This window comes from Balaenoptera physalus (assembly GCF_965194825.1).
Source record: "Balaenoptera physalus genome assembly, chromosome: X".
NCBI classification, from domain to species: Eukaryota; Metazoa; Chordata; class Mammalia; order Artiodactyla; family Balaenopteridae; genus Balaenoptera; species Balaenoptera physalus.
In genome coordinates, this window is record NC_138903.1 from 90001068 (window position 1) to 90026659 (window position 25592).

At 42.4% G+C, this 25592-nt stretch overlaps 3 protein-coding genes across 4 annotated transcripts in view; 1 reads left to right on the plus strand and 2 right to left on the minus strand.

Moving 5' to 3' along the window:
* Positions 1 to 11991, minus strand: part of BTK (Bruton tyrosine kinase) — a 32244-nt gene extending 20253 nt beyond the window's left edge. Inside the window, exons 1-2 of one of the 2 annotated variants that reach the window (XM_082447838.1) lie at positions 2192 to 2255; positions 154 to 323 (exon numbers count right to left, since the gene is read on the minus strand). In XM_082447838.1, the coding sequence (XP_082303964.1) occupies positions 154 to 294 (141 nt within the window). In that variant the 5' untranslated portion in view covers positions 295 to 323; positions 2192 to 2255. Of the gene's footprint in view, positions 1 to 153 lie in introns of both variants that reach the window. The other variant, XM_082447839.1, reaches the window with a different exon arrangement.
* Positions 11992 to 11995: 4 nt separating this feature from the next.
* On the plus strand, positions 11996 to 15052 carry LOC309653249 (large ribosomal subunit protein eL42-like). The gene is made up of 5 exons (XM_082447815.1): positions 11996 to 12121; positions 12537 to 12642; positions 12849 to 12916; positions 14552 to 14674; positions 14982 to 15052. The coding sequence occupies exons 1-5, from the start codon at positions 12011 to 12013 to the stop codon at positions 15000 to 15002; spliced, it is 429 nt and encodes a 142-aa protein (XP_082303941.1). The 5' UTR covers positions 11996 to 12010; the 3' UTR covers positions 15003 to 15052.
* A 1750-nt stretch (positions 15053 to 16802) lies between these two features.
* Positions 16803 to 25541, minus strand: GLA (galactosidase alpha). The gene is made up of 7 exons (XM_082447668.1): positions 25159 to 25541; positions 22227 to 22401; positions 20878 to 21055; positions 20216 to 20307; positions 18620 to 18781; positions 17951 to 18148; positions 16803 to 17597 (listed from the first exon to the last, which is right to left on the minus strand). Exons 1-7 carry the CDS (start codon positions 25362 to 25364, stop codon positions 17331 to 17333), a joined length of 1278 nt encoding a protein of 425 aa, XP_082303794.1. The 5' UTR covers positions 25365 to 25541; the 3' UTR covers positions 16803 to 17330.
* Between the last annotated feature and the right edge of the window lie 51 nt (positions 25542 to 25592).

Here is a 25592-nt window from a genome sequence, read left to right on the forward strand (position 1 = left end):
TAGCTAGTTCTGGGCTAGGAAACATTTTGCTGAGTTTGAAATGTACTTGGGTCCCTTCCACCTACCCCCTCCAACCAAAAAGGATCTACCTCCCCGCAAGGCAGATCTAAGGCCAAGTCCTTAAAACTCAGGTTTCACAGCAGAGAAACTCACCCCACGTTCAAAGTCATACTCATAGTAGGAAAGCTTTTGCACGGTCAAGAGAAAGAGGCGCTTCTTGAAGTTTAAAGGTGATGTTTTCTTTTTCTGCTGGGATCGCTTCAGAAAGATGCTCTCCAATATCACTGCAGCCATAGCTTCTTCTTTCTGGAGCTCACTGGGTGCTGTTGATAATGAAAGTTCTTGAGGACCCAACACATTGAACCTCATCCCTCCTGGTTCCCCCTCAGCCTAGCCACCTAGTTTCAAATGGAACAGAAACGTTCGAAGCTAACAAAGAACCTTCTTACTTTGACGTCCTCCTTCCATAGCCCCCATTTCTGCCAGTTTTCAGGTATAATGGATGCACATCGAAGTGGGGTGATTGATTCTACATCACGAGTTCATATAAACTGGGTTCTTGTATAAGGCAATGGAATGCTCTGGATATCAAGTGACATGTACCCATGTGCTTGGTAATGTCTAGAGGCAGATCTACACTAACCACCCTTTTATGATACGTGCAGAATCTGTGAACAGTAAAAGTCTCTGTGCAGCTGTTGACCCTTATATCCCCAGAAGGGATAATGCAGGTGCCAGAACTCCACTGAGGCAGATATTGGACTTTCAGTTCCCAGTTTCCTAGACAGTGAGTGTAATTTTTCATACATTGTCCCACTGGGGTCTGTAACCAAGGGGTCTAATAAGGATACGGAGGCTGCACCTGCAGTTATGGACATATACTAACTGCCACCCAACTGATTTTGCCCATCACCCTCTGGCTGAGCTACAAAGGATAGAAGCTTTGTTCTAAAATTGAAAAACAATTTTTGAGAGGTAGTTGTTTTGTTTTGTTTTTGATTTTCCCTTCCTTTTTGCTTAGATTAGTTCTTTCAGACAGCTGATGCAACTGTCTTAATCTTATAGATGTTCTCTCTGATCATTTATGAAAAGTAACTTGTTTAGCCTCTCCAAACTTACAGTACTTCAGAAAGATTCAGTTTAGGTAACTGAAATACAGAAAGGCAAAGAAAGTTACAAAAAGTCACCGTTGGTTTTTTTATTCACACAAAACACGCAGTTATTCACTTAAATGCACTATCTTTTATTACCAACCCAAACCTTCGTTAGAAAGATAAAGTGAAAATATAAATACTGCCACAAAAATAGAGCACTAAAAAAAATACCGAAAAATATCACCAAATCACCAGCCCCTTCTCCCTCAAGTTTTGTTGGAGGTAAGTTTTTTCCTGAAGGGTGTAGGTTGTTTTTTTTTTTTTTAAACTAAACTCCTTATGATTTTGGTGGCACCATGGAAGCAGAATAAAGTCAGTAGTTTTTTGTACTTGTCAAGCATAGGTTACTTCTCACACCAGGAAAGCAAGGGAATGGTTTCTTATCGAAGCCTGAGGCTATCCACACCATTATTTTGCTCTTTCCTGTGGTGTAAAATGTTCTATTATTGTACTGAGGAGACAAAAATAGGTTACAGGAACACCAGGGATATTCAGAATGATCACTTTGTTATTTATTCATCATGTGGATGCCACTGTTTTCTGGTGGTGGACTTGTTCAATTTTTTATAAATGATCTTTTGAGAAAATTGGGCAAAGGAGCAAACCTTTCCCTACATCCTCCACACAGCTCTCTTCCCTGACTCCTCGGTTTAAATCGTCTCTCCCAGGAGTGACAAACTGATAAGAGTTTGCAACCAACTAGAGTTCTATCTAGCATTCAGATTCAGCTCAAACCCCAAAAAGATTTCTTTTAACATTAAGGTTTTTCATTTACTCAGAAGTAGTGGTAACCAAGTAATAATAGTCTATTCTCAGGAACTGCCAACTCATCGAGATCCCTGTACTAATATCACATTTGTTCCCATGGTGAATTCCAATTAAGTACCTATTCACAACCAAAGACTCAACTTAGAGAAGACAAAATAATACCCTAAAGAAATTGAGTAGCATGACCAGTAAATTGGATCAGAAGCATCCGAACAAACCACGTCCAGTTGTTCCTCTTTTAGCTGAGTAAAGCACACCCATCATTTTACCTTTAGTTTTGTTGCAAGCTCTTGGTGGATACACTCCCTGTTCAGACCCAGCATCTGCTTCAGTCTTGGCCTCTGCTCTTGTTTCCTATAAGACAGGTCCTTCTGGAAGCTGCCTCTGTTCTTTTTCTTTTTTAGAACAAATCCAGTTTGTACAGGAGGAAGCCTTCCTCTCTTTTAAGTGTCTGTGTTGGGGTAGGGTTTAGTGCTGGTCTAAGTATGAGGAAGTAAGTAAGCCTCTCACTAGCCATCGCCCCTCTGAGCATGGGGTGAAATGGCCTCTACTTCTAGATCATTGAGCTGGAGGACTGCTGGGATTTCCATGGCCTGGTTGCTCCCTCTTTGATTGCTTTCCCCCACTCCTTGTGATCCACTCCAGGCACACACAGCCTGAAAATGTGGTAGTTCTTCCTGAGTCACCATTAGTCCATCCACCACTAATGTGAAAGGAGAGGCATCTGCTTTTATGTCTTCCTGAAGGTTGGTGTGTAATGGACACTCTGCTTTAGAGGATAGTTGCAGCTTCTTTGGGTACTTATTGTGAAAGGTCCTAATTTTTTTCTAACAATTTCAGCAGCCCACAGAGTCAATCTGACCACAAAAGATACACAGTGAGGGCTGACCCTGCACCTCACTCAAGTGGTGGGGTTGGGGGTGGAAACGGAAGTGACATGAATATTACACACACACACACACACACTTCACATACAGAAAGAAAGAGGAGGAGAAAAAAGAATAGAAAGACACACACAGAGCTCTTCATTTAAAATATAAAGTTCCAGTGTTACAATGTTCTCTTTATTAAACTACAAATGCAAAGATTTTCACACGGCCACCTTTTGCCTCGCAGCTCTTTATGGAGCAGTAGAATTCCAAAAGAGAATGCTTAGTAGTAAGAGTTCAGCCACTTTACAAACTGTGCTATGCCAAGGAATTAATGTAAATAGCACTTGTAGAATCGGTAAACTAAACCACCTTTGGCTCCTATCTTTGCTCATGCTAAGATAAAACACTATTAGGGGGACTTCCCTGGTGGTGCAGTGGTTAAGAATCCTCCTGCCAATGCAGGGGACACAGGTTCGAGCCCTGGTCCGGGAAGATCCCACATGCCGTGGAGCAACTAAGCCCGTGCGCCACAACTACAGAGCCTGCGAGCCACAACTACTGAGCCCGCATGCCACAACTACTGAAGCCTGTGCGCCTAGAGCCTGTGCTTTACAACAAGGGAAGCCACCACAATGAGGAGCCCATGTACCGCAACAAAGAGTAGCCCCCGCTCACCGCAACTAAAGAAAGCCCGCGTGCAGCAACAAAGACCCAACACAGCCATAAATAAATAAATTTATTTTTTTTAAAATTGGCTCTTATTAAAAAAACAAAACTAAACTAAACACTATTAGGGACAACACCAGAGAAAAAGACACAGCCTGTCTATGGCTGGGAAGGGTCCAGGAGAAGCTAGTTAGAAATAGTCAGTCATGGTTCAAACAACTATTAAGCCAAAATATCCAATAAGCTGCGTTTTGTGTTTATTTCTCCTTTAAAGCATTACTTAATTGTCCAGCAAGATTCTAGCCATTCCCTTTTCTCCCCAGGGGAATTGAAGGGAACTCATGCTTCTCCCAGTGCAGTCCATCCATCAGACATTTTACACACATTCTTTCATTTATTCCTCAAGGCAAACAGATGAGGAAAATGAGACTCATGGAGGTTATGTGACTGGCCCAACCTTATCCATTTGTGACTCCACACCCTTGTTGTTTCTGTTGTACCTCATTGCCTCCCAGAGGGATTTTTTTTTTTTTTTGCCTTCAGGGAAGTGTGATGCCATCCACCTCAGCACCCTGTTATTCCCCATGGCTATCAGCAAAGAGCACTGGGGACAGACCCCTCTGCATCTTCTAAGAACATTTGGCAAAGGAGGAAATGGTGGTTAAGTACAGGGGATAATTAAGAGAGAATTCAGGATCCAGGGGCACTTTCCTCTGCAATATTCCTCTAGGCTAGAAAGGATGATATGTCCCTCTTAACTGACAACAGTACTTTTTCCCACATGAGGATTCTTCTCAGTTCCGCCAAGGTTTTCTTACATTTTCCTTTAAATCCTCTATAAGGAGATCTTGTTTAACTGGTCGATTTCTAGAGTTGCCAGCTGTTTTTTCCTTCAGGATTTTTCGTTGTTAATGGGATGAAAGCACAGGGTTTAGGCAGAACACCAACTCTTTATTCTAGGGTTGTTATTGCTTACTGTGAATATAAAAGTTTGCTTGAATGTACTGTCTTTTATATTGTGAAATATTGCAAATAGGCAGAAAGTAAAGAGAATAACATTACACCCATGTGCTCACCACTTAGCTCTATAGAATCCTAACATTGTGCCATTTTGTTTCTGGTGTTTTGTTAGAAATGAAATACTATCCATACAGTCAAAACACCCTTGTGTACTCTTCCACAATCTTAGTTCCCTCCCTCCATAGAGGTTACCAATATCTGGAATTTGGCATTTATCATTCCTAGGCATGTTTTTATATAATTACTACATATGTAAGTATCCAAAAAAGACATTTAGTATTGGTTTACATGTTTCACATTTTAATATAAGTGTTACATAGTCTTCAGCAACTTACTTTTTTTCTCAATGTAATGTTTTATGATTTATATATCTTGGCACCTCTAGTTCATACATTTTAATTCATTTTGATATGTATCAGTATTCTATATGATGAATACATCACAATTTATTTATCCAGTCTCCTACTGATGGTTATTTAGGTTGTTTGTTTTCAATTATAAATAATGCTACCGTGAACAATCTTGTACATGTGGTCATAGTTTTCCACTCTCAGAATGAATTCTCAGTTACTTAGACAACGTGGCAAACCCAGGTCCTGCTTATGTGTTGGACTATGCACTTCATGTAATCCCTTGTTCCTTTTTTAGTCCCATCTTCCTGAGGCTTTACTATGAAATCTGGTAGACTTATCAATGGTCTCTCATTAGAGTAGAGTATAACTGATAGGCCTACTAAAAACCTCTTCTCAAGCCCAAGAAGCATCTCTCAGGTTTTGATTGAGATTTTGATTGAGAATTCCCCAGTCTTGGAACCAGAAGAGAAGTCGTCATTAAAATATCGTACCCATAGCAACAAAGAGCCATAATTACTCTTGCTAAGTTCCCAAGAAGCTCTGTTCAAGCCCTAGTGAAAGCTAATTATTTCATGATAAGTTTCAGGGTCAGTGCTACAGGTGACCAAATTTGTGGTGAAGACTTCCAGCAAAATCAGTTTTCTGGCTGCTGGCTAACCAGGGAAATTCTCATCTACTGTAATCATTTCTAAGAGGTCTCGGTGCTCTGGTCTTCTTCAGCATTTCATGTTGTTAACATTTTACAGTTTTCTTCTGTGGTTTTGGAAACTTCTGGGTCTGTCATCTCTTCTGCCCTGCACTAGAGACAATAGATTCTGGCCAAGTAATGATGAAAGGAGAGCCAGATAGCGAATCTGCAAGTTTACACTGAGCATCAGGTTGGTGGTAATACTTTCAGCATTGCTCCTCTGCTCTGAGGGTGACTGCTGGGTTGTCCGTCTTTCACTCTGGACTTGTGTGACCCTTTGACCTTCTTTTTCAATTTAGTTTTTGTTTTCCCTGGTTTAAACATTTTATTTTTTCCGTCAATATCACAATAACACATGTTCATTATAGAAAATGTTTTAAGTACAGGGATATTAAAAAGAAAACATCAATTATAAGCTCATTATCCAGAGACATTAATATTTAGGCATATTTCCTTCCATTCTTTTTCTCTGCATTTTTCTGACTATATTTGAGATCATATTGCACATACTATTTGTAGTTTGCTTATTTTTCTTAACATTATCTGTCTAAGTATCCATCTATCTATCCATCCATCCATCCACCCAACACATATTGTCCTCAAAATATCTAAAGTTCTTGTTTAACGTTACTCCTGATTATTTTCCCATGATATTAGGATCTCTATATAAGCATCATTTACCAAGTCAAAAAGTTTGTACATTTTGCATTTTGAAATATAGTGACAAAATAGTTTCCAGAAACACTGTAACCAATTTCCATTCCAAATAGCAGTTTTGGAGAGCCTGCTTTTCCCACACTTTTGTCTCTTTTCTGCTCCACTTCTAATCAGTTTTTTTTTTTTTTACTGTTTCTATTACAGACAGATATGTAAGGATGAGTTAATAGACTATAGTTCATTTTCATGTCTGGGAGTCAAGGCAGTGAAGTAGAGCTTCTCCTTGAAGTTCAGCTAACTGATGCTAACCCTAAGGCATGTGGCGATGGCTCTCCGAGAGGGAGGTGGAAAGCCTGGGATCAAGGCTTTTGTGTTTCGAATGCTCTCCCAACACCCTCAGTCAGTGCACATGAACCTCCAGAGAAACTGAAAGTCACACGTGGCCCATTTGTTTCAGGGTCCTCGGAGGAGTTCTCTCTCCCCCTCCCCTGATGGCTTCATTTGCATAACCCAGCAGCTTTGGAGTGAATTAGGTCAAGGTCTGTCTCTAGCTTCTTGCTGAGCACTGCCTCACTGAAAATTCTAGCTCTCCCTTATTCCCAGGAGCTAGAAATCGGATATCGGCAAGGCATCCATGGGCAAAAAGCAGCAGGCATCTGATGACTCTTTGGAGAACACCCAAACTGGTTTTCAAAAGCCATATCTTCCCCTTATACCTAAGTCACTTCCTGGTATGGGTCTAGTCCACTGAAAGGAAACTCTCTATAGGAAATTTGCTCGAATGGAAATAGTAAATCATACTGATGATAATTTTAAATTGCACCAAGACCTAGAAGTGGATGGAAAGTTGCACTAGTTCTCAACATGAGGAGTTTACAAAAGATTCTAAACAAACACATCACTAGCCATAAGCCACAGGAATTTGGACTTTAATGAAAGCAGATAGTTTAAATATTCTGAATATAAAAGGGGTCAGAATAGACCAGATAGGGCTAACACTAAGGGATCCTGTTTCAGTAGAATGCATTAGATTATTTAGGGTATTTGCATTTTGTGGTTTATTTGGTAGGTGACATTGTTTTATCAAATAACTGAGGCTCCAAGCGGCTGTAGCACCCTTGGTCAGGGGCTTGGCATGCAAAATGAGGGAAGGAGCAGAACCAGCACACAGCTAACAGCACACAAGATAACCGCTGAGCTGTATAGACCCCTGCCTCTGGGCTTTGCTGCTGCCCTGCCTCTGGAAACAAACAGCATGAGATAGAGACTTTGAGCTTGGAGAGCTGGGTGGCCAGGAAACTGGACAAGGATTCCATTTGGAGGTCCAGCAGCTCACCCAAGGATGTCTTGGTCAGGCCCAGCAATCCCTTTTATTTTAAATGCCACACTATTTGTTCTAGGCAGGTCCTCTGGGGACCTTGGCAGGTCTCAGGCAGAATAAAAATAATAGCAAACAGTGAGATAGGCACACTGACTATTGCTGGACCCTATTTTAACTACTTTACAGAGATTAACACACTTACTGCTCACAACAATACTATGGGGAAGGCACTAGGCAAGCAGGGGGAAAGGGAAAAGGGAAAACAGGAGGGGAAGAGAGGGGCAAGAATAATTCAATGCAATTCCACAATTATTTATTAAGCACTGACTCTGTCTCAGGGATGGTAATGAACAAAATAAAGGAGGGGATAAAGAAGAGGGGATACAGGTAGAGGAAGGAGAAGGAGGAAGAGGAGGAGAAGGAGGAGGACGATGGAGAGGAGGAGAGGAGAGCAAAGGAGAGAAGAAAATGATGAAGCCTAGAGAAAAGAGAGCCGTGCACATGGCAGGCAATGGTAATAGGAAAAAGCTTCCCCGCGACCTCAGGGGTTGGCCACACTGTCTGGGCTGAGGCTGAGGCTGCTTTTTTCTGGCCCAGCCTCTTACCCACTGTTACCACGAGGTTGGCGTACACAGTCCTTCCAACAAGCCAGCTCTGATCCCAGCAATGTTGGCTCGATGCAGCCTGACGCTTTACACCCTGGTTTCGCCTTTCCTTAGCTTACAGAGCTCAAAAGCCTATTGTGGCATGTGAGCTTTGACCATTTTCTCAGACAATCTGCCTCTTAAAAATTCCTTCTTCTAAGGGTCTCATTGACACACATATCCATTTTGGGTCTTCCGGCAATATTTGACCAAAGGGCTTATTTTTATCCTGGCTTATTTTGCCACCGGCAATAAATCTTACTTTTCTGCCAAATTGTGCAGAGGTGCCTCTTTCCAACATCTGCTACCTGTTCAGATGGTCACCTCATATCGCTTTTTTCTCTTCTTGTTCCCCCCACAACCTCCTCAGAAAGGACCCTTCCAGCCCCTTCTGATCATCTGAAGAGACTGTCAGGGCCTTGTGCTGATGACACTCCCACCCTCTGTCAGCCTCCTCCGCCAGCAGACTACATGGCACCAGCCACGCTTTCTATCTGGCCTTCAAGGGACCCGAGGTCCCACGAAAGGTACTTGCTGCTGCTGCCCAGCCCTTGCCATGCCCCAGACCCACCTCAGTCCTGACTTTAATGCAGGTAGCTTCCCGGATGCATTGAGATGCCAGGACTTTGAAGGTGGGACTCGATCTCAGAAGACACTGGCCCTGGAGACATATTCTTACAGTCCAGAGAGGAAGGACAGTCTGAGCAAACCCCACCCTTTCACAGCCACTCAGTTCCCTTTTTTTGTTTCCTGACTTAAACCAATGTCTTTTTTTTTCTTCTTCTCAGCAGCATGGTATCTGGTTCCCTGCTGCTGTCCCTATTCCACTCCCCGCCCCAGCTGTCTCCGCCCTTCATTTGCTTGGGACCTCTTGAGTCTGCTCTGAAAGAACCCTTCTCAACATTACTGGGGCCACTGAGACTCTAGACTGGGCTGGGTTGAGCAGACACGTCCTCAGGCCAACCTCCCCGAGGTAAAGGACCATGGGGGTGGTCAGCACAGGGAGTGGAGACTTACAGAAAAGAGGAGAAATGCAGACATGTGGAGACAAAACAAAGGGACTGGCGAGGAAGGGCGTCTTTAGCTTCTCATATCCTCTAAGGCAGAGACTCAAGGCCACATGGTTAAACTTGCTAGTGAAGGATGGAGAGTGTTCACGAAGGGACCCCAAAGTACAGATCCTGACAGAGGTAGAGACAAGACTTCCCCCTGCTGAGTCATTTTCTAAGAAAGCATTTTTTTTCTACAGATAAAAATGTCCAAATGTAAGCCCACATACTGACTTGTGTCCTTCCCATTTTCTGTGGATGTTGATTTTCTCCATTTTAGATTCGGCCTCAAGGATTAACTCTTAATTTACAACTTTCTCTTTAATCTTGTAAAACAATAAACCAGACTAGATGTGTTACCTGAAACCTGAATGTTTCATTAGCCACCTCCTAGCCTATGTTCTAGCAGCGATCTTCTCCTGGAGGACTCTCCTAGGAAATGCAGACAGTACTGGCTGTAGACCAGGATGGCCACAGAGCCCCTGGTGACTGATCTGCTTGCCCATCTTGACACATCAGCCACTGCCATATTTACTTGCTCCAGGCACTGTATGTAGGAACAGATCATAAATCCCACTAGAAGAAGTCCGTCAGAATTTTTAAGGGAACAGGATATATTTTTTTAAAGTATTTGTAGGATAGTAGACTAGTTAATCCTCACGTCCACACAAGATAAAGGGGCAGCAAGTGTTGTATGATCTCTCTATTTTATTGACAATTTATATCCTTTCACTAGTCACCTCTGAATAGCTGCTCCAGTGGCCTGCCTGAGAGTTGGTCACAGACATTCGCCTTCCCTCCCCTTTTCTTCAGTCAGATGCTACTTGTTGTCACATGCCCTGTCCCTTCTCAAGGTCCTTCTGGGGGTGGAGACTGGGCGTTGATGGGGGATCTAGACAAGGGAGAGCAGGACAAGGGAGAGGGGAAAGTAAAACTAGGCGAGTCTTCACCCTCTGCCCATGTGCACTCTCCTCACAGACTTGTCTACGTGATGGAAGGACTGCACCCAAATAGTGCCAATATCTAGACATAGGAAAGTGAACAACCACCTACTCTGCGAGGCCAGGCCACATCTAGAGTCCTGTGTTCAATTCTGAGTTCCTCACCTTAGGGGAAATCAATAAGCAGGAGCATGTCCAAACCAGAGACCAGGATTGGTGAAGGAATCTAAACCAAAGCCATGCCACATAAAGGTGTGATAGAAAGAACTAAGGTTGATTAGACTAAGAGGGGCCATGTTCACTGTCTTCATATTTCCATGTTACTAACATCAAAAACCTCTAGAAACTCCTCAAAGCCCAGTAAGATGGCGTAACAGCCTGGAGAGAAGGAAATGCTCTGAGCCTACAGGCTGGCTGTTTGGCAAAGAAACTTTTAGGAAATGTAGCAGGCAGTGGTAATGTTTTTATTATCTCATTCCCAGAGAACGTCCAACAAAATAGAGCTGATCAGAGAGCCAGTTCTGAACCTATGGGTGTTTCTGGAGGGTTATGCAAGCAGGAGAACCCAAGCTCTCATGGTTCCTTAGCCCTAATCCACTGACACCTCCTCCTGCGTCCCTGCCCAATTCTGACTCCTTATCATCCTCTACCCTGCAGATGCTCCTGCTTCCCCTGTGTGATTTGTGGTTAAGTGCAAGGCTGTGGTGTTAAACTACCTGGGATCAAATTCCAGCTCCATAAAATAACCACTGGTGTGACTTTGGGTAAGCGAATTTAAGGCCTCTCGTGCCTCAGTTTTCTTGCCTGTTAAACACTAATAAATGTACATACCACCTGGGTTGTTAGGATTAAAAGAGGTAGCATGTAAGGTAGTTAGGAAAATGCCTGGCATATAATAACTGTTCAATAATTGTTAGCTATTATAATTACCAGGCCACACAATCATATCATATAATGGTAAAGGAACCCAAGCTCTGGAGTCAGATCACCCGTGTTTGTATCCTGACTCCACTAAATACTATCAGCATTGGGCAAATCGTTTAACACCCTATGGCCTCAATTTCCTCATCTGTAAAATGGGAATAATAGTATCACCTACCTCTTAGAATTACTGTGAGAATTTTATGGGACAATTCATTTTAAATGCTCAATACCCTGCAGTCTTTCTCTGCTGGACTCTCTTGAAACCTAGCACATGCCTTCTGCCAGGTATGCTGGGAAGTGAAGAAATGCTGGATACTTTCTATCTTTTGGCCTGGTTATTGCTATTGTTGGAGCTGAACAATTTCATCCTCACTTTTCAGAACCTAGGTCAGCCAACTTGCTCCCTCAACAAAAGGGGGCTGTTTAATGCCGAGCATTGTTCCTTTCTTACAAAGTATTTAGTCTGTAATTGTACATTTATGACATTGATTATTCGATTACTGTGTCCCTCCCCTAGAACAGTGCCCAACACAGAATAGGCATTCAATAAACATCTGATGAACTAGAGCACTGGTTCCCTCCAAGCCTTCAGTGAACCAGCAGTTCACTGTGAAAGATGTTGTTCCCAGTGTCCTTGAAGTGGAACGGGAATGGGACATGGAGGTGGAGGGCTCCTCCACTTGACCGGCCCTAGTCCTGGCTTCCCTTGGGGATAGGCACACGGAGGCCAGATGGTCTGGGAAGAGCACTGCTTCCTTCACTTAACGGTGCTACGCAGCAGTATCCACCAAAAGTGATGAAGTGAGGAAAAGCTGCAAAGCTGGAGGGAGGCCGGTGGAAGTTGAAGAGAGTGGATCAGCCTCAGCCGGAGCCCTTCCTTAAGCTCGCGCCCGCGACTCTGAATCGAGTCCTCTTAGCCGCCAGAGGGCGCGACGCACAGAGCCTTAAACTCTATGGTCTTTCCCACCGACTCCCATGAGGAAGCGCGACCAGAAACCTCCTATATACTTCCGTTTCCGGCCAGGCCTCTCTCTTTCCGTGCCGATAGCGCTCTCGCAAACATGGTAGGATCTTTGGGTGGGGGCCAGGCAACATCCAGTTTAATCTTTCCTTCCCGGTTGATGGTGCTTTCCCGGGATGCGTCCAGGCTCCTACGTGGACTCGTTGTACCAAAGAAACCCAATGTTGCCGCGATCGAGCCCAAAGGGACCGGGCTTCGGGGCCAGGAACTGAAGTGATGGAGTCAAAGCGGTAGACTTAGACAGCGGTAGAGTGAATATGTTCTCGTTTTAGTTTGGGCTCGGCGGAGGCCGCTGTATTTGAAGCACATGGGGCCGGACCGCCTTCAACTCAGCGTTGTGTGTTAGCGAGTTTGAGAGTTTAGTCCTCGTGGGATGCCTTAGCTTTAGCTGGGTCGGGTCGGGCGTTTTGTGCGGCTGGTCTGATAACACTGCGCGTTCTGAACGGTTTATTTACTAGGTGAACGTTCCTAAAACCCGCCGGACTTTCTGTAAGAAGTGTGGCAAGCACCAACCCCACAAAGTGACACAGTACAAGAAGGGCAAGGATTCGCTGTATGCCCAGGGTAAGACCGGGCATACGTGATTTGGTTTTAATGCGGCATTTGTTTTGTTATAGAATACACGAGCCCAGTCCCCCCTCCCTTCCCCACTTGGGCATTGATATTTCTGCTGGAAAGCCCAAGATAAAACCGCTGAGAGGACTTTTCCACTTGTCTGTTGTGATTTGTTATGTTTGATAAACCCTGACAAATAACTTTCATTCTCCCAGGAAAGCGGCGGTATGACAGGAAGCAGAGTGGCTATGGTGGGCAGACTAAGCCGATTTTCCGGAAAAAGGTTTGTAGTGGTCACTGTGTGATATGCTTCCCACTTACTGTGGCAGAGACTTTCCATTTGTTTTTAGCCCACACATCTCTACAATACAGGTATGTGTTTTCATAGTTTCAGTGAAGTTATCTCAATTACCTGCAGAGACATACATCTAGTAGGCAGTGGAGCTGGAAGTGCAATCCAGGTCTCACTCCAGTCTACAAATACTGCACTGCCTCAGTGTTTTATATTTTTTGTCCTCTTTTTGAAGAGGCAAACATCAAGGAATGTGCCCTGCCTTCCTCAGGACTGAAGTTTGAGGACACCCGTAAATCCTTTTCTTCGCCCTCTTCCTTATCCGTTGCCATGTCCTAATGAATCCTTCGCTCATGCTTGCAGTAAGAATTGTTCTCTTATTTTGCTTCTCAGTTCAGAAGCCTGCAGTCAGTCTGCTACCTAACTCATGAAGTCTTAAAGCTCTTTAAAATAGCTATTTAGGGGGGCTTAGGGGGGCTTCCCTGGTGGTGCAGTGGTTGAGAATCCACCTGCCAATGCAGGGGACACGGGTTCGAGCCCTGGTCTGGGAAGATCCCACATGCCGCGGAGCAACTAAGTCCGTGAGCCACGGCTACTGAGCCCGTGTGCTGCAACTACTGAAGCCCACGTGCCTAGAGCCCGTGCTCCACAACAAGAGGAGCCACCACAGTGAGAAGCCCGCTTATCACAACAAAGAGTAGCCCCCGCTTGCAACAATTAGAGAAAGCCCGTGCGCAGCAACAACGAAGACCCGACACAGCCAAAATTAAAATTTAAAAAAATAGCTATTTAGGTCTTCCACTGGCTTCCTGAATTCCCTGTTGGTCTCAGGCTGAATTTCGGAGTTTCTGTTCTACCTCAGGTGATTTGTCTACCCCCTAAAGTATACAGTGCTTGGAGCATAGCCTTCCCAGGAACATAGCATTTCTTTTGGCACTTAGGTCCTCATTCAGCCTGGTTCCAGAAAGTATTCAGGAATGATTTTAGTGTTCATTTAGGTGCAATAAATGGTTTGATCTCTAGGTGGTGATATGCCTTTTCACATTTGGGTAACTTGTTTAGGAGATAGGGACATTGTACTCAGGTTTCTGCTCTTTTGAGAACTTGTAAGAATAGAATTCTAACTACAGGAGCAGGCTTTAGAAGTTGAGTATTTGTGGGGAGTTAAATAATACAGTTGAATGCACATAAAACCTAGATGTAATTGTTGGTAGTCTCCAGAGAATAGATATTAAGTAGTACTTACTCTTACTTAAATGGGTTGCGAAAGTTGTGTTTATTTCATGGTTGCATGGACTCAGTTGACCCATTTTTGGGTGTGTGGATACTTACCTACCTAGAGCTGAAAGGCCAGGGTGGTGTGATGAATGCCTATTTAAGAAGCCCTCTAGGATGTTTGGTATGAGTGGAGAACTTGATGTCAACTAGATAATCTGCCACCATTTTCTCTTAAATACACTGATTTTCACATTTCTGTTTTCTCCCTATAGCTGAAAGCAAATTGTCACAACTCTTAAACTTTGCAAAGCTTTGCTTTAAGTAGTACTTGACCCAACAGAGTCATACTTTTGAAGAAAGATTTTCTGTAGTGATTTATGAAGGCTTTGACTTAATTTTATTTTCCAGGCTAAAACTACAAAGAAGATTGTGCTGAGGCTTGAATGTGTTGAGCCGAACTGCAGATCTAAGAGAATGCTGGCTATTAAGAGATGCAAGCATTTTGAGCTGGGAGGAGATAAGAAGAGAAAGGTAGATAATTACGGGGTAGAAGGTGCAATCTTTTCTCTACGGCTTTATTATATTGAGAGAGGTGAACATTTCTGCCTACTCATTTTTGTGGCATCAAGATCAGGGGCAATCCTCTCAAAATAACTAAACTAGATCCATAGCTCAAAGTATTTTGGTGTTGGTTTTGACATGAGTAGGAAGGGGAGAATGAGAAGACTGGCCTTAATAAAGGATGGTGATCCCTTTAGGAATAGACACTGTTCTTGATGGAGTAAAGGTTCTTTGCAAAACACAAAAACTCACCTTTTTTCTTCCTGTTCTTTTACAGGGCCAAGTGATCCAGTTCTGAGCTTCATATTTTGTTTTGTTATGAAGACAATAAACATTTGAGATTGTTTACTTCGTTTAGTTTCAATTGTTTATTTATTTTTTTGGAAGGGAAATAAACTAGTGCCATCAATAAAATTCTCCTTGGGAAATTTATGCTTGATGGTTCTGGATACTTATTAGGGGTTGAATCTGACTGGTTGAACTCACATCAGATGCTATGATGGGACTTCATGGGATTCCTTTTGTTATAACCAAAAAAGCAAAGGCTGTTGTTATTGGTTATAATGGGACATAAGTAGAGACCTGAACTCAGGGCAAATAGAATGAGATCAGTAACAATTACATCCATAGTGAATATGAGGTTCACCAGGAGTGAAATAATTTGTCTCAAATAATGTTTACTACTAAAGTCACTGAATGAGGAATTTCAGCCCGGTTCTCTAGGCACAGCATACTATATTATATATGTCATTAGACTTACTTTCATGCCCCCTAAACATTTTTATATACTTCCTCACATTTTAAAGTAGATATAAATTATTTTCATCATGTTGAAATAATTGCAAAGGATAGAATTTCTAGTGAAACTCCCCAATGGAACCTATGGGGGATAACTGTCCATTTTGTGAAATGCCTAATAGTTGGAATCCTCTTTGTATGCTATTGTATGCTTCATTCTTGTGCTGCAAAACTCTGGCTGTGAAGCAAATAAGCTACACATTTTGGTGACTGGAAGCACATCTCAAAATGAGAGCAGTTTTCTTCCAAGTTAGTTTCTGTGATTGAATTGTCTGGATTTACCAATTCTGTTCCAATTTTTATTAACTGACAATGCTTAGTCCTCCAATTTTATTGAAAATAATTGGTAATCACCTGACAGGCAAAGGGATTGTTACAACAACATGCACTTTGTATTTTGAGTGGGCCTTTTGTGCCCTGTTAGCTTTTGTACTGTCCTGCATTCTGGATGGGTGAGATGAATACACCTTTGTTTGCTTATGTGGGAGAAGGGTGATAGTAAAAGGGGAGGTGGGGAAGGAGCAGGCCTGAAGCACTGACTGCAGGTTGGTCCTCAGGTAAACCAATTGGAGGAAAAGCAAGGAATTAGAGTATCTGGAAATTGCCTCAATGACTCATTCCTCCATATGCCAGTCTGAAGTTCATTGCCTCATCACGGAACCTCAAGAGATAAGGCAATTCATCTTAAAGTGGAAGGGGTCTCCTGGCCAGAGGTGTAGTATTTTAGGTCATAATGTATCAACTATTGTTGGTGAAAGTAAGCCAATTGCATTTGTTGGATCTAGACTGCAAACAACTTGGACTTGGAAACCTAGGTGGTGCCTTTCTTGGCAAGATTCTTCCATAAAAATTCAGTAATGTCGTCTGTTGGGTTGCCTCTAAATTGTCCATTTATGAAGGTTATTCCTGTTGGGGTATTTTTTTGCCCTTCAACTGAGGAAGTAGTTCTTATCTTCCCTTTAGGCCAAGGTTATAATCTGCCATCCAAGTATTAGTACCTCAGTAGGTGGCAGTGTAAGGGTTAAAAGCCTGGGTTTAAATCCTGGCTGTAATTTACAGTGATTAAGTACCTACAGCAAGGTTGTTGGGAGGATAAAAATGAGTCAGTACACCTTATGCATCTAGAATAGTGCCTGGCACATAGTTCCAATACAGGCAACAGATATTGCAGGTCTGGTTCCAATAAAGGTAGTCACCAAGTTTTTGGTTTTCCAGTACATATAAAACTTATGTTCAAACTATACTATAATCTATTAAAGTTTGCAATAGCATTATGTCTTAAAAAAACAATGTATACACCTTAATTTAAAAATACTTTATTGCTAGCCATCATCTAAGCCTTCAGAGAAACAATTTTTTTTGCAGTAGTAACATCGCGATCACCATGATAAATATAATAATAATGAAAAAGTTTGAAATATTGCAGGAATTACCAAAATGTGACACAGAGACGAAATGAACAAATGCTGTTGGAAAAATAGGGCCAACAGACTTGTGATACACGCAGGGTTGCCACAAACCTTCAATTTGTAAAAAAAACCCCAAAACCAAAAAAAACCCCACAGTATTTGTGAAGTGCAATGACATGAGGTATGTCTGTAAATTATTATTTTACTTATTATATTATTAAGCTATTATTTCTCAGCAGTTTACATTAGGTTCAGAGGCTTTTCCCCAAAATGTTCTCCAGATAGCTTTAGAAGTAGTAATCAAAAAGCTCAAGTGTAGAAACTTACTCAAGGAAATAAGAACAGCTGAAGGTGGATAAAAGTGGCTAGTCACTTTGGCAACAAAATAATACATTTTAAAGGAAGCTTTTTAATGCAGTCTAGCTTGCTCTTTCTAGCCTAAGCAAAACAGTGCCTGTGGGATTTATTTGAGTTTTTAAACTTGAAGTCCATTCATAAAACCCAAGCTTCCTCTTCACAGGGAGGAGCTGCGTGATCAGGCAGTCAGGATTACAGGCCAGTCCTTGACCCAGGGAAGTAAGAGAGATGGTGTAAGAACGAGGTCCACCAATCTCCTGCAGGTTTACCATAGCCACAGCCCAGGCTAAGTTAGAGAGAGGGCGTTCCCACACCTCAAAGTTGTCCTCCTGAAAAGTAAGCCAAGAAAATAGGTGTGATAGCTTGATAAACTAGCAATAAGCTGCCTTGTTAGTTGTGGCATTAAGTCTTATAATCAGAACTATCGAGCACTTCTAGGAAAAATTAGCACAAGGGAGCCTCATTACTGATTATGATATCAAGATTAAAAAATACATTCTCAAAATATCAGTGCAGATCCTCCAATGTAACAGATTTAGGTGCAAGACAAACTTGGTACTTGGATGTTAAACCATCTTAAAATACACACCCCAAATAAACATTTGGATGAACTGTAAACTAGAAGGCAGGAGATGTTCCTGGCCAATTCCTAGTTTTTCCCATAGAACATTATTTATTGTACCTTTCTAAGCCGGTACCCCTGCTTGCCCAAGGGGTCCTGGTTGATGGCAATTACATCCTTATCCTGAAGAAGGGCTTTGGCTTCAAGGCTGATGTGTCGGAGATCATTGGACATGAGTAATGGAGCTGCCATGATAGCCCACAGGGCCATCTGAGTTATTTGCTGTTCCCGGCTGAGGCCAAAGTTGCCAATCACCAACTGGGACAAAGAATGAAGAATTCAAGTGAGGGACTTCCCTGGTGGCGCAGTGGTTAAGACTCCACACTCCCAACGCAGGGGGCCTGGGTTCGATCCCTGGTCAGGGAACTAGATCCCACATGCATGCCACAACTAAGGAGCCATCCTGCCACAACTAAGGAGCCAGGCTGCCACAACTAAGGAGCCTGCAAGCCGCAACTAAGGAGCCCACCTGCTGCAACTAAGACCTGGCGCAACCAAATAAATAATAAATAAATAAATAGATTTTTTAAAAAAGAATTCAAGTGAGATAAGACAAAACATTCTTAAAGTTGCCTAGACATACAGACAAGTCACCTTCCAGGGCACCCTGCTCTGAGTACTCTCACATAAAGCCTGCTCCCAGGAACTTCTCCCTTCTGATTTATCTTGAGTGTCAAGTAGGAAACAGGTCCACTGCAGGGGCTTGAACAGGAGGGCTCAGGTTCTTACCATATCTGGATCATTCCAACCTCCTGGTCCTGCGACAGGAACAATCCTCTCCTGGTTAGAAGTTGTCCAGTCCAAGATACTCCTTATACTTTGCCAAGAATCATAAACATCAGCAAAGTTTCTCCAGTGATTGCAGTACTCTCGGATTTCTGTGTAATTGGGCTGTGAAAACAGAGATAACTCTTCTGTTTACTTTCTACTAATATTCTTGTGATATGAAAACAATCATGTTTAAAAAAGGCTCTCGTAGCCTCTTTAGTTTACAGATTAAAGGTCTCCATGAGGAGAGCTAAATCCTTATTATAATGGAATTTCGTTGTAAGAAGTTTGCTTCAGAAGTAGGCTATATAACTTAAAATCTTACTTAAAATGGCTTTAACACTGTTCTTGCTGGAAATTTACCAAACGGTAACTAGGTACAGTAGTCCCCCCTTATCTGCGGGAGATACATTCCAAGACCCCCAGTGGATGCCTGAAACCACAGATAGTACCAAACTGTATATATACTACGTTTTTTCCTATACAGGTACTAACGGGTTGGTAGCGTACACAGCATGCATACGCTGGACAAAAGGATGATTCATGTCCCAGGCGGGACGGAGTGGGATGGTGCGAGATTTTATCACGCTACTCAGAATGGTGTGCAATTTAAAACTTATGAATTGTTTATTTATGGAATTTTCCATTTAATATTTTCATATTGCACTTGACAGTGGGTAACTGAAACTGCAGAAAGCAAAACCATGGATGGGGGGACCACTGTACTGGGATTATGGAAGATTTTAATTTTTTTCACACTTCACTGTATTTTCAAACTTTTCCAAAATGAACATGTATTACTTTTATAATCAGAAATAAATACAACGATCTCCTAATATAATATTGTAAATCAACTATACTTCAATAAAAAATAACTAAAATGATTTTAATAAGTAAAAGCTGCAAATTACACAGGACTCGGCAAGCATATGATAAGGCAATTTGAATCCTAGGCATATAATTTGTTGAAGGAATGAATAAAAGTTTGTAGATAGGCAGGTGGGATATCTGAGGTTTAAGATGTTGAGAAAGAGGTGAGAGAATTTTGCAGAGATTAGAAGGAGACAACAGGGATTCATTCCATAAATAATTATTCAACACTTACCATATGGTAGGGATACAGTGATAAAGTCAGACAAGGTCCCTGCCCTCCTGGAGCTTACATTCTAATGGAGGAGACAGACAATAGGCAAATCAACAAATAATTCCATATAGTGCTAAGCCCTTAGAAGGAAATTGAATAGGTTAACATGATAAAGAATGAAGTGGGCTGATTCAGGATATAGTTTGTAGATAGTACTAAGAGGATTGCTGGTGGATAGGTTGGGAACCGTGAGACAAAAGGAAGAATCAAAGATGACTGGCTTCCCAACTGATGGTAGCTTAGTCTCCAATTATAGCAGTGGGCATGGTGAGAAGTGGGTGGATCCTGGGAGAGATGGTAGGATGAGAGTGTTAAGTAAGGTTGGACTTTGACAGGGACCTTCGTCTCCTTTGTTCTTGAGTTCTGAATATCTATCAGCAAGGCCCTGTTGGACTCTGCGCTCACTAGCTCACCTTAAAAATGGGCCACATATAAAGGGGCCACTCACAGGAGTACACAATGCTTCTGCCAGTCCTGTTCAGGGCCAAGGACATGTGCTTATAACCTGTATGAGAAAACAATGTGTAAAATAAGGGAAAGAAGGGAATTTCCAGCTGGGGCTGTATATTTTTAAAAGAGGCTGCCTGGAAGGGCCATGTTTATATTTTAAACCAGCAGCAGAGACAGGTGACTGCTCTGTGCTTACACTGTGTGTAGTACTGCACAGACTGCTGGGATTGTTCCAAGGAGACAGTGTGGGATGGTGCATATATTGAGGAGAGGCAGGAATGAAGATGCTCCTCTCTCTGTGACTGTTTGACATTCTGGATGCTTTTCCAAGTGATGGATGGAGAGTTACAATTACTCTTTGTAATTAACTCAGAGCCCTCTTGAATTAAAAGTGCACGGTATTAGCTGTGGTTAGGCACACATGGATTTTACATGCGTGAATGAACAAATGCATGGACAAACTGCAAGAAGAGAAGAGGCAGGAGCTCTGGCACATTGAGAATAATTATTTCCAGTATTGTGACTGGGTATTTCCAACGTTAGGATTAGTTCTTTGGATGCTCAGCTACCTTGGCCTCAAAGTTCTGCCCTTTGCTCATGGCTAAATCTTTTGAATGAAACATACCATCTGCCAAATGTTTTATACTGTCACAGTAACAACCGTCAAATTTTAGCAGATCTACTCCCCAGTCAGCAAAGGTCTCGGCATCAATGTCATAGTATCCAAAACTCCCAGGGAAGCCTGCACAGGTTTTATTTCCAACATCTGCATAAATCCCTAGCTTCAGTCCTTTGCTATGGACCTGAAATGAGAGAAAAGAGTCACCTCAGTAGAAGGGCAATCATGAAGTAGAGAGAACCACTCCAGGCTGGAGGCAGAGACCAGTACACTTCACCAGGTACTGGCGGGCTTTGCCCCCATCCCAAAGCCCCCAAAATTATCCAGATGAGTTTGTTGGAAGATAAAGAGCAAAGTCTCCAATTCTGCTGAGTTCAAACTATACATGTAACTATAGCATAGAACTGAAGGGAAAGTTGTCAGTTGCTCTAATCTTCCTCTGATGGGATCTTTTTTTTTTTATAAATTTATTTATTTATTTTTGGCTGTGTTGGGTCTTTGTTGCTGCGCATGGGCTTTCCCTAGTTGTGGCGAGCAGGGGCTACTCTCTGTTGCGCGTGGGCTCTGATGGGATCTTAAAAGTTACCTTTTCAGGTCAATGATAGATTTATCTGGACAAAGACTCTCTCCTTGACCAAACCTTAGGCCCCTCTGAAACCTCTTCTCACGTAGGCCTCTACCTTGGTCTTCCGTGTCCAGTTTTAGCAAGAATCCTGCGAAGTCATCTCCCCACCTTTTGATATCTGATCAAATTCCTTATACCCCACCCTTGATGTCTAAGTCCTCAGCCTGCCTTTAGCAAGAATTCCCCTCCTCCTGATGTCTCATCTTAGTAATTTTCCATCCACTGACCCCCACAATCTGCTCGTTGGCTATAAAACCCCACTCCTCTTTGGTGGATTTGGGACTGAGCTTGGCTCTTCCCCCCATTGCAGTAGTACTGAATTGTACTCAGTATCTCTCTTCACTGCCTTTAACTAGTGTCCAGCTCTATTACTCTTTAACAATCTCCAGAATATATCCCTTCTATCTTCTAAAACTCTAGTTTATAGTACAACTGTGATAGCTGCTCAAAGCTTATATGGAAATACATGCACACATGTCAAGAACCAAGTTCCTTTTTCCTCCTAGAGAATTCACCGGTTTCTGCAAAAGGAGAACTTCTTCAAGATGGGCCTCAAGAACTATTGCAAAACACAGATCTGCTGATGGGATGAAAGTTCCACCTGATAAGCCTTAGAATTCATTGTTTGGATAACAGCAGCTATTTTACTTTCTAAGTGTTTCTGAGCAAGCTTAGGTACAGAAGTGCTTATAGTCTCCTGAATGAAAAAGAGAAATATCTATAAACTCACATAATTAGCGAGGCGGCGGATCCCACCAGGAAAGCGTTTAGAGTCTGCCTGAAGTCTGCCTTCTGAATCTCTTTCGGGAGCCATCCAACAGTCATCAATGCAGAGGTACTCATAGCCTACGTCCTTCCAGCCATCTGAGGCCATGATCTCAGCTATCTGCAGAAAAAGCTTCTCACTGAAAGAGAAATTCCAAGAATCATTACAATTCATTAAACAAATGCTTGGGTACTCCTATTTGTTAAGCATCTTGGGGTTTTGCAATTTATTTTTCAACCCAGTAATAATTTGGTAGTAATCACAACCAATGCAAGGTAAAATGGACTAGGCCCTTTTTCTTCTCACTCCTTTCCCCTCTACCCTAAGAACGCCAAACAATTAAAAGAGGAATGAGAAATACGTGAAATTGAAAAGGCTATTAGAATTAAGAAGACAGTTCACTAAAGTAAAACTACAAAGTTAACATAATCAACAGCTTCTTTAGATATCAGCAATGACCTATTCGGAGAAAAAGACACCATTCACAAGAGAAACCAAAAAAGCAACAGATAAAACCTAAAATACCTAGAGGTAATTTTAAAATTATGTGCAGGGCTCATCTGAATAAAACTGTGATGTTCCCAAATTATTTGAATAAATGGAGAGACATTATTTTGCTCTTGAATAGGAAAACTCAATACTAAAAAAAAGGTAATTCTCCCTATACACTTCTAGACATTTAATAAAACCCTGGACAAATCCCCAAAGGACTTTTTAAGGAACTTCGCAACATGACTCAAAAAGTTCACCTCAAAGATTAAACAGGTGAACAGTCTACAAAAGATAAATGAAGCTAGTGTAGTACCATTAGCATTAGAATACACAGATCAATGTAATCAAAGAGAAAGTTCAGAAAGAGATCCTTCCAGCCATTTGATACCATGAAATTTAGTATATATTAAATGTAGTATTGCTTACAGGAGAATAAAGTCCAGATGGATTAAAGATTTAAATACTTTAAAAACACATAAAAATACTAGTACAAAATATACATGACTATGTTATCTTCAGGTAGGAAAGAACTTTCTCTGCATGATGCTGGAGCCAGAAATAATAAAGGAAAAACCTGATGTTTGATACATAAATATCAAAACCAAAATACAGCAAGAACCACTGTATTGGGAATTCCCTGGTGGTCCAGTGGTTAGGACTCCGCGCTTTCACTGCTGAGGGCCCAGGTTCGATCCCTGGTCAGGGAACAAAGATCCCACAAGCCGTGCAGCGTGGCTTTAAAAAAAAAAAAAAAAAAAAGAAGAACCACTGTATTCACAACATATGATAGACCAAAAACAAAGAAAAACCGAAACGTAAACAAACAAAAAGAACCCCAAACATACCAGATGGAAAATAGGGAACTAACAAAGTGCAGAAAAGAAACCACGCAAAGAGCCAATTTAACTTTTAAAGCTCTTATTCTGTGCCAGGCACTCACTCTTTAATTTAGAAAGGGTAATTAGTTTGCCCAAGATCACCTGGCTAAGTAATAATAAGCTAGAATTTGAACCCAGGCAGGCAGACTTCAGAGTCTTGTGGTTAACTGCTCACAACATAAACGTGATCTCATTTTTATTGAAAATCACTTTAAAAAGAAATCTGTTTTTATTTACATAGAAAAAAATTGAAAGGTCGTATATTAACATTTTAACCATGATTATTTCTGGGTGGTGGAATGAGGGGAATCTTTATTTTTATTATACTCTTCTTTACCATCTACAATTTTTGCCATGATCATGAATTAATTTTACAATCAGATACAAAAATAAGACAACCACCACTTAGGAAACAAGGAAGAGACAAAGAAAGAAATATGTGATGGCCATAATTTACCCCAGGGTCACGATGGATGGATTTAGTCTGAAACTTAGCAAGCCAATTAATTCTGTCATGTTTGACCAACATCCTGACTTCATCTGTAAAGACATTCATAGGAATAACTTATGGCCACTGGGATGTTACCATGACCGCTGCTTACAGAGGGGTCTTTGCACCAAAGGTGTCTTTATTATGTTTTAAACAATATCTATCAGTGATTCTTAACCGTTTCTAGGTCACGGATCCCTTTGAGAATGTGAACAAAGCTCAAGATCCTCTCTTCAGAAAAACATATATACTCATATTTGCAGATTTGCATTAATTTTCCCATGGATTCCAGGTTAAGAACGTTTCTTCTATATGCCTAATTGAGGAGTCTGGTACTGCATTGTACTTTCTCCTTTAAATGGGTTATCTAATTGAAAGTCAACCTGTGTGAGATAAGAACTATTTTACCTATCCTCAGAGTCGTTCCCTGAGATGAGCTGTTTTCCCAATTTACAGACGAGGGATGTGTGAGTCAGAAAGGATCAATACCTGTCTTATCCACCTTCCACAGATAAAGATCCTCCACTTCAACCTTCCAAGCACACGCCATACCCAAGGGCTACGGGGTGGGGAGATCTCAGAGACTCCATGGTCACTCTAAATTCCCTCCAGTTACAGCCAAGGAACCCGTGACCCCAAAAGGAGAAGAAACGGCACGCGTCTTAGTCCTCTGTCTCTCCTATTCACCACAGCTGTCCTCACTGCTAGTACCCAGCAGAGACAGAGCAGCAGCTCTCAATAAGGGTCTGAACGGAACTGGATGGTAAATGGAGAAAGTCCTTAGTTGGATGATCAATCAGAGAGAGGCGGAGAAGCAGAGGTCGGTGGTCGGACTCCCACGCCAAGAGGGGTCACATGGAGAGAATTTAGGACTAGTCCCCATCCAGGGCAGTCTGCTGGGGATAAAAAAGCAGCAGCAACAGGGGAGCTCTCCCTCGGGCTCAAATTTTCTCGCTGAGACCCCCCACCCCTCCAAACACAGCCAGACAAATACACGTTAAGGCGAAGGGAAGCGGGTACCCAATATCGCTGATACCTGACACAGGAATCCGGCTCTTCTTGGCAGTTCACGTTGCACATGAAGCGCTCCCAGTGCAGCCAGCCCATGGTAGGGGTCATCGCCAAGCCATTGTCGAGGGCCCGGGCCACAGGGAGCCCCCAGAGAAACAGGGCCAGGAAGCAAAAGGCCAGCACGCAGCCCAGCCGCCGGACTCTGCTCACCAGCTTCATCGTCGCTGTCATCACGCAGCACAGATTTCCACGAGTCACCTGGGCTTTTAAATTTAACCTTAAGAGCTAAAAAGGCAGAGGCGGCCCGGGGAACCCGCTTTCGTCCTCATCACCAATCACCGGTGAGTTATTAAGCCCTGACCCGATTGTTTCTCCGGCAACTGGGACGGTTATTCCCAGAGGCGGACCAATGACCAGTCATAGAAGACGCGCCGCCACCAACCACTCTCTCTCTTTCTG